This window comes from Leptopilina boulardi, unplaced genomic scaffold (genome assembly GCF_019393585.1).
Source record: "Leptopilina boulardi isolate dan_hultmark-lab unplaced genomic scaffold, ZJU_Lbou_2.1 LbouV2_353, whole genome shotgun sequence".
NCBI lineage: Eukaryota > Metazoa > Arthropoda > Insecta > Hymenoptera > Figitidae > Leptopilina > Leptopilina boulardi.
Genome location: NW_026137922.1, coordinates 141,647 through 157,820, shown reverse-complemented (window position 1 = coordinate 157,820; position 16,174 = coordinate 141,647). Strand labels below are relative to the sequence as shown.

The 16,174-nt window shown below is 31.2% G+C and overlaps 1 protein-coding gene across 1 annotated transcript in view; it reads left to right on the top strand.

The window, feature by feature from the left end:
• The window catches only part of LOC127286354 (MFS-type transporter SLC18B1-like), a 255,832-nt gene that overhangs the window by 214,213 nt on the left and 25,445 nt on the right, over positions 1-16,174 (top strand). Inside the window, exon 7 of the mRNA XM_051312754.1 lies at positions 6,887-7,055. Coding sequence (XP_051168711.1) covers positions 6,887-7,055 — 169 coding nt within the window. The remainder of the gene's footprint in view (positions 1-6,886; positions 7,056-16,174) is intronic.

Here is a 16,174-nt window from a genome sequence, read left to right as displayed (position 1 = left end):
TTGCCTCGATTCTGCATCACGTTCGTTTAAAGCAAAGTATTCTAATAACATTGTCCTTTTCTGCAATGCTGATCTTATAGCATCGTCATTAACTTCTTCGCTAATAGTAACGATATGTAAATGAGATAAATGAACAGACAATTGGGTAACAGAATGACTTTTATTCTGTATTAGTCTTCCAAAAATTCTATCACACGCTTCAACGGTATTTACATATCGATTTTCAATGAAATTTCGAATTTCATCACATTATACAGAAGTTGCACTATTCACACTGTCGGTTATCACAATAGCAACAGCATCATGTCCCTTATAAATATATTTAAATAAATATTTTATAGATTTAATGCTCGAATCAACTTCATCATTAATATAGCAATGAAATAGTTTTTATTTAATCGATTAGATGTTTCGCTATTGCGATGACAATACGTCGGCTATTTATTTTCGTCCATTATTGTTTCTGAGCAGAAATTCTTTAGAAAACTTTTTAAACATTTACCATTTTCATCTTTACACCAGCTTCCACATGGACCGAGAATTATGTTTCTCATAATAATATCATGAAGTACACGATTCTCCATTGGATCTGGAATTTCTGCAGAAATATTTTTCTCTACAATCCGTGATGTGCTTATTTTATTGTTTCGCTTTAAGCTTACTTATAAATGCATGTGAGTCAATTCACTCTTTTGATACTCAGGAACATATGCAAGTACATACACATACACATACACATTAATCACTTTATTTTTTATGTTAAAAACTCTAGAAACAATATCTGGTCTGTCAGTGGCAGATTGATAAGGTAGTAAATTTTCCTGTATCTCACACCAATTTAGATTACATGTAATCGTAATAATTAGATCAGGTTTCCCAAATTTCCTCACAATAGCCATTGCATACTGATAATTTTGTAATATATTTCTTGGAGAACATGTGAATGATGATGGAAGAATTACAATTTTACCTATCTCACTGTTACGTTCCGAACTAGGCGTGGTTTTTAAATAAAAATGAATTTTATTTACTTGAAGGTAATAAGGCTGATTAATCAGGTTGGTAAAGCCTGATATTTATTTTTATGTAGGATCGTGGTCACTTGTCAAAACTACGGGTTTTGCGTTACAATAACAAGTCAAATATTCCCTTTTATAACATTTATTGATTAAATAATAATTATATAGTAATGATTATACAATAATGATACAAGTTTACAATTCTTTTACTTACTTTTAGCAATGAAGTCGGATAAATCGATGATTATAGCTTAGTCGTTATAATTGGTTTGATTTGATTTGAAATAGTTCGTTTTGGTCGCACTTGTGTAACTTTAACGACTTAGGTTGTTTTATAACTATTTAAAGAATTACAATATTCTTTATTGTTATTTCTCGTCACTCGCACCTTTGACAGGAATGAATTTTATAGCAGGTGTAAGAGAAGCAACATATACTAAATTGACAAATTTAGAAAAAGAGATAATGCAAGATTTCTTTAGTATTTATAGTTATAAATACGACAGTTATTTCTATTAAATTATTGATTCTAAGTGTTAATTTGCTTCTCTTGAACCTATTGGCTATCAGGAAAGAACTATGTTCTAAGTGAAAAGTCAAATTAACTTGCACCTATTGGCTATCAGGAAAGAATACAATAATTAGGGCGAAAGTAAACTGAAGGGTCGCTCTACGATGTTAGAGATTGCACCGGAACTTTTGACAAGCTTTATGGAAAAAGCTCTTGTTTATATACTAGTCGATTATGCTAATTAGTGGGAGAAATGTCATATTATTGGGGAAGGGGTGATCTATAAATAGAATCACTTTCCTTATATGGTAATGATCTACATCGCATGTATGACATTGAATCTTCTTCTTTCTGAATTCTCTCTTTTATATGCTGACAATGGGTTTTTGAAGATCATATTACACTTGGATCTTCACAACCTTCACATTCTTCACGCGTATAAACAAACAAGCTCGAACTTGCTACACATTTTGCTTACATATATCCTATTTTTAGCTTTTCAACTTTCTGAACTTATATGGTGAAAACGAATGTCATATCTCTTCTGAGATCAATTTCGTTTCCACACTCTATCCTATCAATATATACATAAATAAATACATTAAAATAAGACATACAGTTTAAGTATTGTAAAATTATTATAGAATTATATATAATGTCTTATTTTAATGATAAGAATAAGAAAAATTAGGGAAAATTGTTACCGGGATGTAACACTCACTGTTCGGCTAATTTGCCCTTCTTTGTAAATGATCAATTAGTCCTTTATAACTTTCGGCACGAAGATTTGATTGATTATTTCGATAAAAATTTGTCCTATCTTTTTCAACCTTCACATAATTATCAACAAGCCATTGCTGAAAAAATCGTCCACCCTTTAAAAGTAGATTGTCATCTATAGACGCTATTTTAAATTTGATGTATACAGACCGTGAAAGACGTTTATTAGGATTAACACAAGTCATATTTTAATACCAGCCTCTCGTACCATATGGATGAAATAATGGATATATCCATTGCTCAACATTAGGGTTCATAGAACTTACATACTGCAAATTTTTAGTCTTTTTATTATACAACGGTTTGAATGATTCTGGAATAAAACCATCTGCAGTTGTAGTCAAAATTGCAGCAACTTCATTAACCTTTTGTAAATTGTATCGTATACTATCTATCCCAGATTTCAATGAAAATAAAAATTGTATCTCAAGTTCCATGGTTATGTTATTTTCAGTCATTGTTTTTTTTATTTCTTCATGCATCATACGGTAAAATTGTGCGAATATGTTAAAATCCCGAAGAGATGTGTCAATTGCATTAATAATACCCCGGTTGAATGTCTGAAATTGTTTACAACTCAATTTGTATATAGTAGACACATAACTATCAGTGCTGTATAAAGTTAAAGACAAACTTTCAAATCGACAACAAATGATATCGACATTTATTTTTTTAAATATGTTTAATACAATAGATACAACATTATGAATGTTTAATGATGTTGAAGGCGTACTATCGTTTTGGCATGTTTAGATTAGAATATATAAATTACATTCCATAAAATTTATAACCTATAACTTTGAAGAAAATGTAAATACTTCTTTTTCAGACTTGTAAACTAATGAATCTCGTGCATTTTATGTGATAAGTATGATATTTCATACCTGAGATATTTGATATTTTACCTTTTTTTTATTTATGTGGTTTTTTGCTGCCTTGTAAAAAACATGTAATATAATTTTTTTCAAATAATTATTAGAACTTCATAATTTGAACACTCCTGAAGAGAAATATCGTTGGCCGATTAAAAAATATTAAGTTTTAACGAAATTATTGTAATTTTAGGAAAAGGCAGCTTTTCCTCTTATAAAATACATGGGAATCGTCAAGGGTCTGGCGGCACCATTAAATAATAACCGATTTTAATATTAAAAAATAGGGGTTTTTTTCCATTTGAAACAATTCTAGGGGTGTCAGCATGACTTTTTTGGGCCACATTGTGCCAGCTGACAATGTTTCCACCCACATACAGCCAGCGGACGATTTTATTTCATTAAGATATGATGTAAACTATTATCTGGGTAAGTTTCAAGTGAAAGAAAATCACTGAAAAATATTTTTTTACATGTTTGAGTGACTGGCTGACATATAATCCACCACTTTACAGCCAACTGACGTTTTTATTTGTTTGTGTTTTTTTATTTGTGAACTATCATTTGACAAAGTATCAGTCGGGAGGAAATTACTAAAAATAATTTTTTTACGTGTTTGGCGTGTGTAACTCTAGTTTGGTAGTGCAGCTGATGGTCACGTAGCTTCATGACACAACTGCAACAATTATTTCACAAATTATCGTCCGGAAGGAAATGACTGGACTAAATCTCGCCGGCTCCCGGACTACATCTTCGGTACGACTCACTGTGCGCCAGAAGGAGGTTTAAATAAAAATATGTTGGCACTTAAAAATTTTTTTTGATTATGGTTCTTAGAAGTAACACTACCCAACTGTTAATCACCGATTTTGATGAAACTTGGCACACTTCTAAAACATGGAAAAATATTGAACACATATTTTTTTATATCGGCCCTTTTTGAGTTTTAAGGGTAGAAGACACACTTCTTGAATTTATGGGATGAAAAGCAGTATCTCATACGGAATTTACTAGATTTGCTTGAAACTTGTTACTCAGGGGTTTTTGAGATCACTGATTACGAATCCGAAGTCAGATTTTAAAAATTCAAAATGGCGGACAATAAAATTGAAATTCAATCGAATTTACCTGAAACTCGTTACTCGGGGATTTTTTGGGGTCACCGATTACGAATTTTATATCACTGGGGTCGCTAATTACGAATACGAAGTCAGATTTTAAAAATTCAAAATGGCGGATCCAATATGGCGCACAATAAAATTGAACTTTTTAAATCTGACTTCAAATTCGTACTCAGCGACCCCAAAAACTCCCAAGTAACGATTTTTAAGTAAACTCGGTTGAATTTTAATTTTATTGTCCGCCATATTGAATTTTTAAAAATTGACATCGGATTCGTAATCAGCGATCCCAAAAACCCCCGAGTAACGATTTTCAAATAAATTCGATTGAATTTCAATTTTTATTGTCCCCATATTGGATCCGCCATTTTGAATTTTGAAAAACTGAATTCAGATTCGTAATCAGCGACCTCGAAACCCCCTGAGTAACAAGTTTCAAGCAAATTCAATGAATTTTTAAAAAATTCGTCCGCCATATTGGATCCGCCATTTTGAATTTTGAAAAACTGACTTCAGATTTGTAATCAGCGACCTAAAAAACATTAAAATATGTGGTGACCTACAATTTTTGCATAATTTTTTAAAAGAAATTAATAAATATATTTACTTATTTCTGAAGTTAGCCGCTTCCACTTGACATAGTATGACGCCATATTGAATTTTCAATTCTGCCACTTTGCAATTGAAAGGGGATGAGTTTACAAGTATTTTCATCTATTACATGTTTATTTTTATTGCATAGAATTTTGGACATAGCTTTGGGCCGGTTGACGTGGAACGTCCCATTTATGCATTAAGAGTGTCGAACGGTATTTGAAATTCTTTGTTTGTTGAACGTAGCGGTAATCCTGTAGAAGTTCTAGACCCTTGACAACAGTTATGTTCGTCAAACATAACACTATTGAAAATTCTTAACTTATATAGTATCTGACATAAATTCCTATATTAAAATCTACATAAAATCCTATGTGACATGTAAAAAACTATATAGGATCTTATGGAAAATCATATAGAATATTGAAACATAATTTGAAGTGGGATTCGATGTAAATTCTTATAAACGTATTCTTAGTTAATAAATTATGTAAACTCCTATGTGAAATCCTACAATTTTTATCGTTAATTTTTTCCTTCAATTTCTTATGTCAATTTTCTTTGTGATTTCTCATAAAAAAACTACCAAAATTCAATGCTTAATTCTTAACCAGAAATTTTTCTATATCAAATCATACACCAAATCTTTTTTCGATTCTTGAATAAAAAATTATTACAAAAAATCTAACACGAAAACATATTAAAAATCTTCACGTGGGAGATGTATATGATTGATTTGAATATAAGAAATCATATAGGATTTCATGTAGATTCTGAAATATCTATCTAAGATTTCACATGAAATTATATAAACGAAACAATATAGGATTTTATATTGAAATTTTCATTTGGCAGACAGCAGTTTATAAAAATTAAAAATTATTCAATTAAAAATCAAATAACATACTACTATTGCTACCACCTACTACTATTGCAAGAGTCTAATACTTTTTCAATATTAGAGTCCTGCATCTGGCGATCACCAAGTTTTAGTCAAGTTAAAGTAGGCATGGCTTAATCGCCAGTTGCAGGACTCTAATACCGAAAAAGCATTAGACTCCTGCAATAGTAGTAGGTTTCAGTTTCATACGATTTACGGGTGGCGCTTATGCATTTAAAGTATTAAATAAGTACATACTATGAAAGCATGTTTCTCAAACCTTTTAAGCATGGACACCAGTCATACCATTAATGTATGAATTCTGATTAATATTACTAGAATTTTTCTACTATAATAGCATGGAAAAGATTCATGCGTTAAACGTATGCCATATCATGCTATAAAAGCTAGATTTTTCTCTCCGTGTACATGAGAATTTCCAGTAAGGAACCTCAATTCCAACGGTCCTTTGACCTATGAGTTTGAATTTTTAGGTTATGTTTGTTTTAATACTACACTGTAAAAAATCTTTTTTGAGATTGTACATTCACAATTTGTATTTGTGTTAAAATTTGTAAAATTACTATATTCAATAAGGTTATGTTACTACATAAAAAAAGCACTTTTACAATTTTCTGTAAATTTACTACTTTCAAAGTGGGTAATAGGTGACGGATGCAACAACTAATTATGTTTCACCTATTACCCACTTTGAAAGTAGTAAATTTACAGAAAATTGTAAAAGTGTTTTTTTTAATGTAGTAACATAACCTTATTGAATATAGTAATTTTACAAATTTTAACACAAATACAAATTGTGAATGTACAATCTCCAAAAAGATTTTGTACAATGTAATATAGGTTGGTCTGTAAATCAAGTTGCCGCTGGGTTAAAGGTTAAAATCATAGCTAAAATATTATTATAGGTATATATATATATGGGTCATTCCACGTCAAGAGTAACCAACCAATGATCTATGTTTTTAATAAGGTATATATATTAGGTCTTCGGTTGGTTACTCTTAACGTGGAATGACCTATAAGGAGACAGCGGCAAAATCTTTTTATAATATAGAGAGATGTAGATAAATATTTTTTTTGGCTTGCAGATCACACGGAATTCCTAACAATTTGGAAACTTACGGCCTTATAAGCGGTCTTTGGACAAGTTCCTTTGCTTTAGGAGCGTTTATTGGACCAAGTATAGCTGGAATTTTATTAGACAACATAGGATTCCAAAATGCATCAATGTTTATAGTTACATTGCATTTGATGGTTGTAAGTAATCTATTTAACTTAAGGGGGGCGCCTACTTTAGAAGGTAAAAAACTGCGTACATTTCAGGAATTTTTTTCTCAAACACATTTAAATAAATCGATGCGAGATTTAGTGTATGTTTTCTTATATATTTAAATCTTTGAAATATAATTTTTTGATTAAATGAAAATAGAATTTAATAATAAAATAAACGCCATATATATAACGCCTCGCTGCTGAAATTTTCCCATTGCGTACAACCTAAGGTCCACAATTCTTATCTAAAACAAAAAAACAAAATTTTTTCTTTACATATACATTATTGCCTTCTGTATGAATTAAAAGATTTCAATAGAAAGTAAAAACTGACATTTTTACATGACTTTTTTAAAAAAAATTTAATTTTCGCCAAAAAAATCTCATTTTTTCTTTAAAAGAAAGCACTAAATTTAACTCTATCAAAAACAAATTTAGTTCATACAGAAGAGACACTTTTTTGTCTTTAAAACAAGCCCAGGTAGACCTTAATCGGTTGAATAGATTTTTGTCTATCGTGTACGCAAACTACAAAAACAATGTTTTGAGAAAAACGAGTTTAAAGATTGAAAAACTGTTTATTAAAAACTTACGGCAGTCACAGGCCTCGATGAACAACTATTTTTTTATGGGTAGATCTTCGATAAGACGACATTTTACTGATAAATGGTAATTTTAATGGTAGGTGTAATAGTAGATAAGCGCAACAAATTATGAAAAGTATTAGAGACCGCGAGTGGAGTCGCGCGCCAGGCCACGCGCTTTATTGCGTTCTACAAGCTGTAACTCGAAAAATACTTTGTATTTTGACGTAATATTTTAAGAGCATATTCTCTGATAGTTGTAATTTCAGTTAAGGCAACGTTTAAAAATTCGATTTTTTTGACCCGATAAAGTAGGCGCCCCCCTTAAGGAGGGATCCTACTTTACACAGTCAAAAAAATCAAAAATTTTTTTTTCATAAACCTTTAGGTAATACATCTAAGAATATGCACCTAAAGTTTTAGAGGCCAATCTAAAGTATTTTTTAAGTTAAGAGACTAACGCATCGAGAAGTCGGGTAGGTATTGTGACGTATGAATTCAATTAATAGAAATTTTCTGCTAAATGCATCATCAAATCTTAGTCTCAACTAATAAGAATATAAAGCAAATTTATAATATAAATTTTCGCCTTCTGGCGCCAATTAATTTTAAAGGTAATTAATAAACTTTAATCGAACTCTATTCCTATAAAAATAAACAAATACAACACCTCTGAGACACTCTTTATCCCCAGAGGGAATTCTGCCGAACACTGGCAAGCAGAAAAACCAGCGGCGAGACACGACCTGCACATTAATTTGAACTTACCCACGATTAATCCACAGGGTTAATCAACACTTACTAAATCACTATTTCTCTCAATATCACACTTTATTAACTCTTTATACATAAAATAAAAGGAACGCTTATATCGCCATACTATATCCACGAGTCCACCTCGTGTAACAGAACGCGCCAGTTCATAGAGTATGCACGTCTCGTCTCTATGTGACTCATCCCATGGCCTTCGTCATAGAGCTCTCTCTCTCCCGCCTCTACTGCCTCGCTCCTTCTCTCTTGCTCTACAGTGGCAGCGGCAAGCGAAATTCAGTCGAGCGAGTGATACACATTCTCGTTACCTAGTCGGTCACTCGCCTGCGCAGTTCCTACCTTACCACAGCCTAGTTCTAGCGCAGGTTCGGAGATCGCCACCGGTGGCGTGACTAATCACTTTGTAACAGTATTAAAGCGCCTGTCTAAACTCGGAGGCTCCCCCCTCTCCCAATTTTATTGCCTATTCCGATTTTCTTACCCGCAGAAAGGCTCTTGCAATGGTACTTTATTATATTAGTAAGCACTTCATGGTGCCAGGATTGCTAATTAAAAAAATATTGAATCACTTAAAATTTATACTTATTGAACCACATGAAGCGCATTTTCTCTAATTTCACTTTTTACGAATTTGACAAACTGGCGGGCAGGTTTGACAGAAAACGCCTTGACAGATTTTAATGAATGGTGGATTGCTTTACTCATTATTAATCCCTCTTCTATTTGAAGAAAAAAAATTCGAAATTTTTTTTTCAATTTTGAGAACCAGTTAAGATGTGCACCGTCATCAACAATTGATTGAACTAGGATCCATTGCAGGATATCGGAACAAGGATTCTGTACAGGTACCTGTGCAGGAACATTAGTTACCTGAGGTTCCCTTGCAGTTTCCTTTATCTGAAAGTTTGAAAAAAAATTTTAAATAAAAGTTCCTGTACAGGAATCTCCACAGGATCCCATGCAGGAACTTATGTTCCTGAATGTTAACAACTTTACTTGTTGCGCAGTAAGTTTCTATGGCTCTAATATCTACGCAAAGAATTTTGGTTAATTAACCATTTCCGGCACAGTGACATAAATATATGTTCCCTTTTTGATTTTACATTTATTGAATATATTTTGGGGCCATCCATAAATTACGTTGAGCTTGAAGGGGAGGGGGGGTCAAGAATTTGCAACATTCAATAGAAAAAATAACGCTAATGTATGCAAAATGTGCAACATGGAGGAGGGGGGGAGTCGAAAATGGTGAAAAATAGTGCAACGTTATTTATGGATTTTCAACCGTATTTTTAATTGACGAGGATTGCTTTTCAAGTTCAGCTGCTCGCACTCTCTGTAAACGGTCACTACTTAGTTTAAAAATATTAGAATTTAATAACCAACAAATAGACGATTTACGCACAATATGTACTTTACCGTTAGAGTCTGTCACTATTGTAAAGGGACTATCGGGTCTAATCTGGATGTTTGCATCAGAATAATCGCGCAATTCTAAAGTCCCACGAATGTTTGAAAAAATTGTTAAATCTTGCAGAACTTCTTCAGATTCTAAATTTTCTTCCCAATTATTTCCTTTTAGTTCAACCAACTCATCTTCCCCCTCGTCACTTTCCACACCTTCCTCTACATCAATATCACCAACGTCGTTAATTACTTTTAAATTTCGAATTTGTATATCGTCTGCTTTTGCGATGTCCACTTTCATGCCCAGTGAAGAAATCATAGAGTATGCGTCTCGTTTGGCGGAGGTAAGAATATTAATAATTTCTAAGTGACTTGGAGGAGCGCAATTTCTGTCTACTCTAGCTGATAGTAAACCCAATTCTTTATCCTGAACTTCGTAGGATGCATTAAGATGTCTTGTTCGCGGAAAATTAAAATTTTCTCCTTCGCGGTTGAAATCCATGACAGAGATGTCTGCCTGCAATTGAATTCGTTGGATTCGTTGCATGGCTTCTAGAAGAGTGCAATTGACAACAGTTGAACATGTTGTATTAGTTGACCTGAGATTTCTAAAAAAGTTTTCAGACTGCTGACTTCCAAATTGCCAAATGAGAAAATGTTCAAAAGAATTTTCTTTAATACACTTAAAAAGTGCATTCAACAAACTATGGGCATTTAATTCAAGACAAACATAAGCATTTGTTGTAATACAGTTATTTGTCCAAGAATAGTTTGGGTTTACATTCAACCAAGCTCGCCACAATCGGATAAAAAATATAACATACCACAGATAATAAATTCTATCAGCGATATTTAAGGATACTGACAAATAAGAATTTATTACATAATACATTAGTTTCAAATATTCTCGAGTGCCTTCACTACCTGGTACGTGTGTTTCCAACAGAGTCCAAATTTTGGGATCACAGATTTTAATGACAGAAGAAAAGTTCATTTTATCATTTGGGGATAAGTCTTTTTGACTTAAACATTGTTTATCCTTTGAAACAGATTCCACAAGCACTTGTAAATGTCCATTAGAGATAAAATAGTTTCCCAAAGGCATGATTATAGAATATTTCAACAATCTGGTTCTCAATTTCGCTCCAATATGTACGGTATCTTGTATACAAAAAAAATCGGGAAGAACAGTAGCATGAAAACTTGGGATCATTGAGTTATTTCCTATTGCAGTAAAATACGGAAGATTAAGACCAAGCATCATTTTAATTCGCTTAGCTTTAAGCAGACGAGTGTCACCATCAGAAGATATACCGATGACAGTAATGCCTTCGTCTTTTAATTTTGAAATTATAAAGTCCTAACGCTTGAGAACTAGTTCAGCGGTAAACTTATTATCTGTTTCGTTCAAACAAAAACATGGGGCATCATTTTGCAATGGTTGTGCCATAATAGTATACAAATATGAAGCTCCTGAGTTATTCGCGAAGTGATCGTATATTTCATTTGCTGAATTAGCCATGAAAGAAAATGATTTTGGCATTCCATAACTGTCAAAAGGAAGAACAAATCTTACTAATTGATTAGTATGAGAGTCACACTGCACGCGGCCTGTAATCCTCGTTGCATCTTCACTCAACCAAACAGCAAGTGGAAGATTTCTGTCTTAAAAAATTGTTTCAATTCATTAGTACGACAACTTCCTTCTATTAGTTTTATGGATGATGAACTTATTGTTCGCATAATTGTACTCAAAGATGGTAGTGGAAGATTTGCTGCTAATGTTTCGTACGTGATTCGCCCTCCAACTATAAATAAATATGTTGAGAACAATTTAAGAGCTTTGCAATATCTATATCCGCCGCTTCTGTACATTGACCTCTCATTTTGACACCTAAAAAGCATTGACAGAAAAATGGAAGTTTGATTTATCAATTCTCCACTGTTTGTAAAATTCGAGGTAGCATCCACATTAGGCCTAACAAGAGATTTTTCGATATTAGTAATAACACTTTCGCTATCATATTCCGTTTGGGCATTATCAGTTTCCGAATTAAGATTTTCAAGATGGTTTGCCCAACAACTATCTTGACTTCCTATTCCCCCAGAGAAAGATTAGCAGTCGAATTATTGAGGGTCCATGTCCAAGGGTTGTTGTTGGTTTATTAAAAGCTTCATAATCTTGCCTCAGATAACTATTTGATGCTCCGCTACCAACAGTGTCTAGAAGCATGATTTCATTTTGGTTGTCATCTAAAGAAAGAAAAAATTACAATTTTAATTGCTACAATTTTATTATACTTTACATTAATTATATTTCCATCTAAAAAAGAACTAAGTTTTTCTCGAGAGTACTATTTCCTTACGATAAAAATAACTTATCTTAAATTAATTTTTATATAAAAGAAAATTTTATTTTAATTTTAATTTTAATTCTAATTTTATTTTACTTTTACTTATTTATATATTACCTGCCATGAAATTTCGACTTGGATCACTGTGAGGATCTAGCATCGTTTGATTTGATAAGTTTCCTTGTGTCTGGTCGTTTTCGTCTATATTTCGAGCTATCCCAGATAACAAAATGCGCGCACAGTGATATCACTGGCAGTCGCATTAGTGCGAATCAATTCGCACGTGTGATCTCATACTCACATGCCGATGCGTCATCCATGGAGGCTCATATGTGTCTCACGCGTGAGATCGCATTGATGCGGGTCAAGTGCGATCTATATGCGAGTACACTTTTTGGGATTAGAAAAATTATTTTATTAAATAAATAGGCACAAATAAAGGAAATGAACTGTTTATTCATTTATGAACACAATGAAACATATGAACAATTAAAAAGAACATATTAAATGTATAAAAAAAACATATTGAACAATACAATGAAACATTAAATTTAATAAAAAGTTATATTAAAATTAAGCGTTTCGGTATAATAATTGGTCGAGCGCTCGGCTGGATGGCCTCAAGCCGGTCATAAAAAAAAATGAAAAAAACCAAAATTTTGAATTTTAATTTTTCTTAATTTTTTGTGCGTTTGACTGGCTTGAGGTCGTCCAGCCGAGCGCTTGACCAATTATTACATCGAAACGCTTAATTTGTGATACTAAGATGACTTGAAATTACGCGTACAAATAAACCGTTTTCGTAGTTCTAATAATAAAAAATATTTTGCAACGCTACACATTAATAATACTTTATAGTTTCAGTCTTTGGTAAGCCGTGCCTAACAATATTTATCTTTTAGTATCACAAGAATAATTCGAACACAAATGGTCTAGAATTTGTTAAACAATTTTAACATTGTATATAATTTTTAGTCAATCTGAAATTAATATAGGTTTAGTAAACATTTTCATTATCAACTAAGTTTTTGAATACTTAAATATGTTTTCATTCTTTTTAAAATGGTTTTATCAAGAGATAATAAATTAAATTGTCAGAAAGTTATTTATTTATATATTTAAAGTGCGAAACTTTTCTTGTAAAGTGTTAATTTTTTTTATTAAAAGTGAATTTGTTACTGTATTAAAATTGTTAAATTATTTAAAGCAAAATTTTTGTGTAACCTTAATCTGTTACTATTCTATTAAACACAAAAATGAAAATTCAAACATTAAATTCTAATTTTTGAAAATCTTTTGGCCAAAAATCATAAAACGTATTCATAAACTTAATCTCTTTTAAATTAAATTCTAACTGAATTTTTGTTTTGAAGTTTGAGCTAAGGTTAATTATTATGATCAAAATAACTTCAATCCAGACAACAAAACAAAAAGTAAATCAGAATTAGGTTAATTTTACACCATTTTTAAAGTCAAATAAATTATTAACAAGTCAAGCTAAAGTAAAAAGATGTTTCGTGTTTTTATTGTACAAGTTGTACTGAGTTGCTATGGAAAGGACCATTTTTAATTTTGTAATCAATTGTCTGTCTTAAAAAATATTTATAAATCATATTTTCAATTTGAAAACCATTAAATAATAATCAAAATGTATGCTAAAGTATTATATATTAATTTCAGGTTTTTTAAAAGTTCTCTAGCCACCAACTCTAGACGACTTCAGATCAACTGACCTTAATATTAATTAAATTCTTTCATAAAGAAATATGTATAAAAAAAAGTAATAATTTTTAGACCTTATCGGTAATTGAAAACAAGTAATAAAATTTAAAATTAATTCTGAAATATTACGCATCCGATTCAACATCTCCTTCGTCACTAAATTCGGAATCGATTTCCTCGTCGTCGTCCAAATCCATATTTTCAGATTCCAATCGTTGCATATCACTCTCGTTGTTTCCACCAGCACTAGGCTCCGTTGGTTTTTTTAGACCTTTTCGAAATCGTTGTTTTGTAACTCGTAAAATTTCTTGAATGTCAGTTTTAAAGTCCAGTTTATTGGATCGAGCTCTTACTCCTATCCGCTGATTTGCTGCAACTAAAATATTATTTATTTTTTAATTGAATATTAATATGTTAATAATGCATGCATTATATTAAGATCTTACGGTATAAAGTGTTGCAAACTCTGGTGTCACCAAGTTTTTGGTACGCTCCTTTTCCATCCCATGACAATTGGTTAATAAGTTCATCGGTAAAAGTTTGTTTTACTGCACAATTTAAGAAATCTCTTAATCTTGGACCTCCTAATGCCACTAAATGCTGAAACTAAAATGCAAAAGTTTAAAATTAATAAAACAGAAATCACACTTGATTAGTAGTATTGTGCCATATTAAGTTGAAAATTATAAGTGAAAAGAAATCTTTCTTATATTAATAATATTTTTATGGGTTAAAGTAACAATACTAATTTTTTTGACAATTAATTCGCTATTTTGTAAAATACATAATTTTTATTTATGCATTAAAATTGCATTTTAGTATCAATTGTAACTAACTATATTTAATTATAATTTATCTAACAATATATGGACTTCAGCATGAAAAGGGACCAAATTGGCAATATTGGACTTATCTATATGGGTGAATTCTTTGCTAAATTTAGAAAATTTTGATTGGTCTTAGACTCTTCTAGATGAAAAATTCACAAAGTTACAGGGATTTAAAGTTATAAGTATCAATGGACTAGTTTTTAGAAAAAGGAGTTTAAAATTAAAAAAATGATTATTACGTACTTATAATTACAACAAATTATCACAAAGTCATGATTCAACGCGGGATACTCTGTAAATTGTTTTCCATCAAACATTTTAGTCATTTTTGGATAATAGCAATTATCTCCTAAAATAAAACCAACAAAGTGGTCCCTTTTTCTGCGAACGTCTACATATATTAAACTTAATTTTGAAAATAAAAATTAAATTTCAGGTTGAACTTAAAAGATATGAAATCTTGACACAAAAATTCATAAGCAAATAATTGAGGTTTATAAAACAATTATAGTCTTTCTTACCAATTTTTTGCGTAAACTTTTTTGCTCTTTTTCGTTTAGATAAATAAACTGATCGAGTGTATTAATAGGAAAACCATTAAGTGGCTCATACAAGGTGTCATCAAGATTTGCCTCTCCTATTGTCTCTTGTGACATTTTTTCCAGGATCTGTTCATTTTGAAGTATTATCTTATCATTTTGATTTATTATTCGTTCATTTTGTTCGTATGTCCTTTTCGTATCACTGTATACCAAGCTGCGTTTGTACAGAAAGACAAAAAAATACTTGAATTAAGAAAGTTACGTAAAAATACATAATTTATCACAATTAAATATTCATGAGGTATATATTAGTTACTTTAATTCATCGTTTTCTTTTTGAACTTTATAAGAATAAATTTACATTTAAAAAAACATTCTTTCAGAAATGGCTTAAAATTTTTTTTACGTCCACTTACCCTAATGCTACTACCGTTTTCTTCATCTCTGATATCAAGAGATCTGCTGTTTCTTTATCATGCACCTGAATGTCCAATTGATAATTCATTTCATTAGAAGAATTATTTCCATTTAAAAACGAATGAGCTTCAGTTGGCGAAGAAACGACACTATTTATCTTTGAACTATCTGAAGTAATTAAAAATTCATCGTTCTGAGGTGGTGATTCCATGTGATTATTATTTTTACCCGAAAGTGAATGAACTTGATTGCGGTTAAAATCGATATTGTTTATCTTCAGAAATGCATTGCTCTTGGGATCAGAAACTGGGGAAACGACTGGTGATCTCCTGTTAAAAAAATTGAAAAAATGATTTGCAAAAGAGTATGTGTAATTAATTTCTAAACAATTTAACTGCACTGAACGATATATAGTTTTGAATAATAAAATAAATAATGTAATTTATGTTTCAAAAGATCCATGTGACAATGTAATTA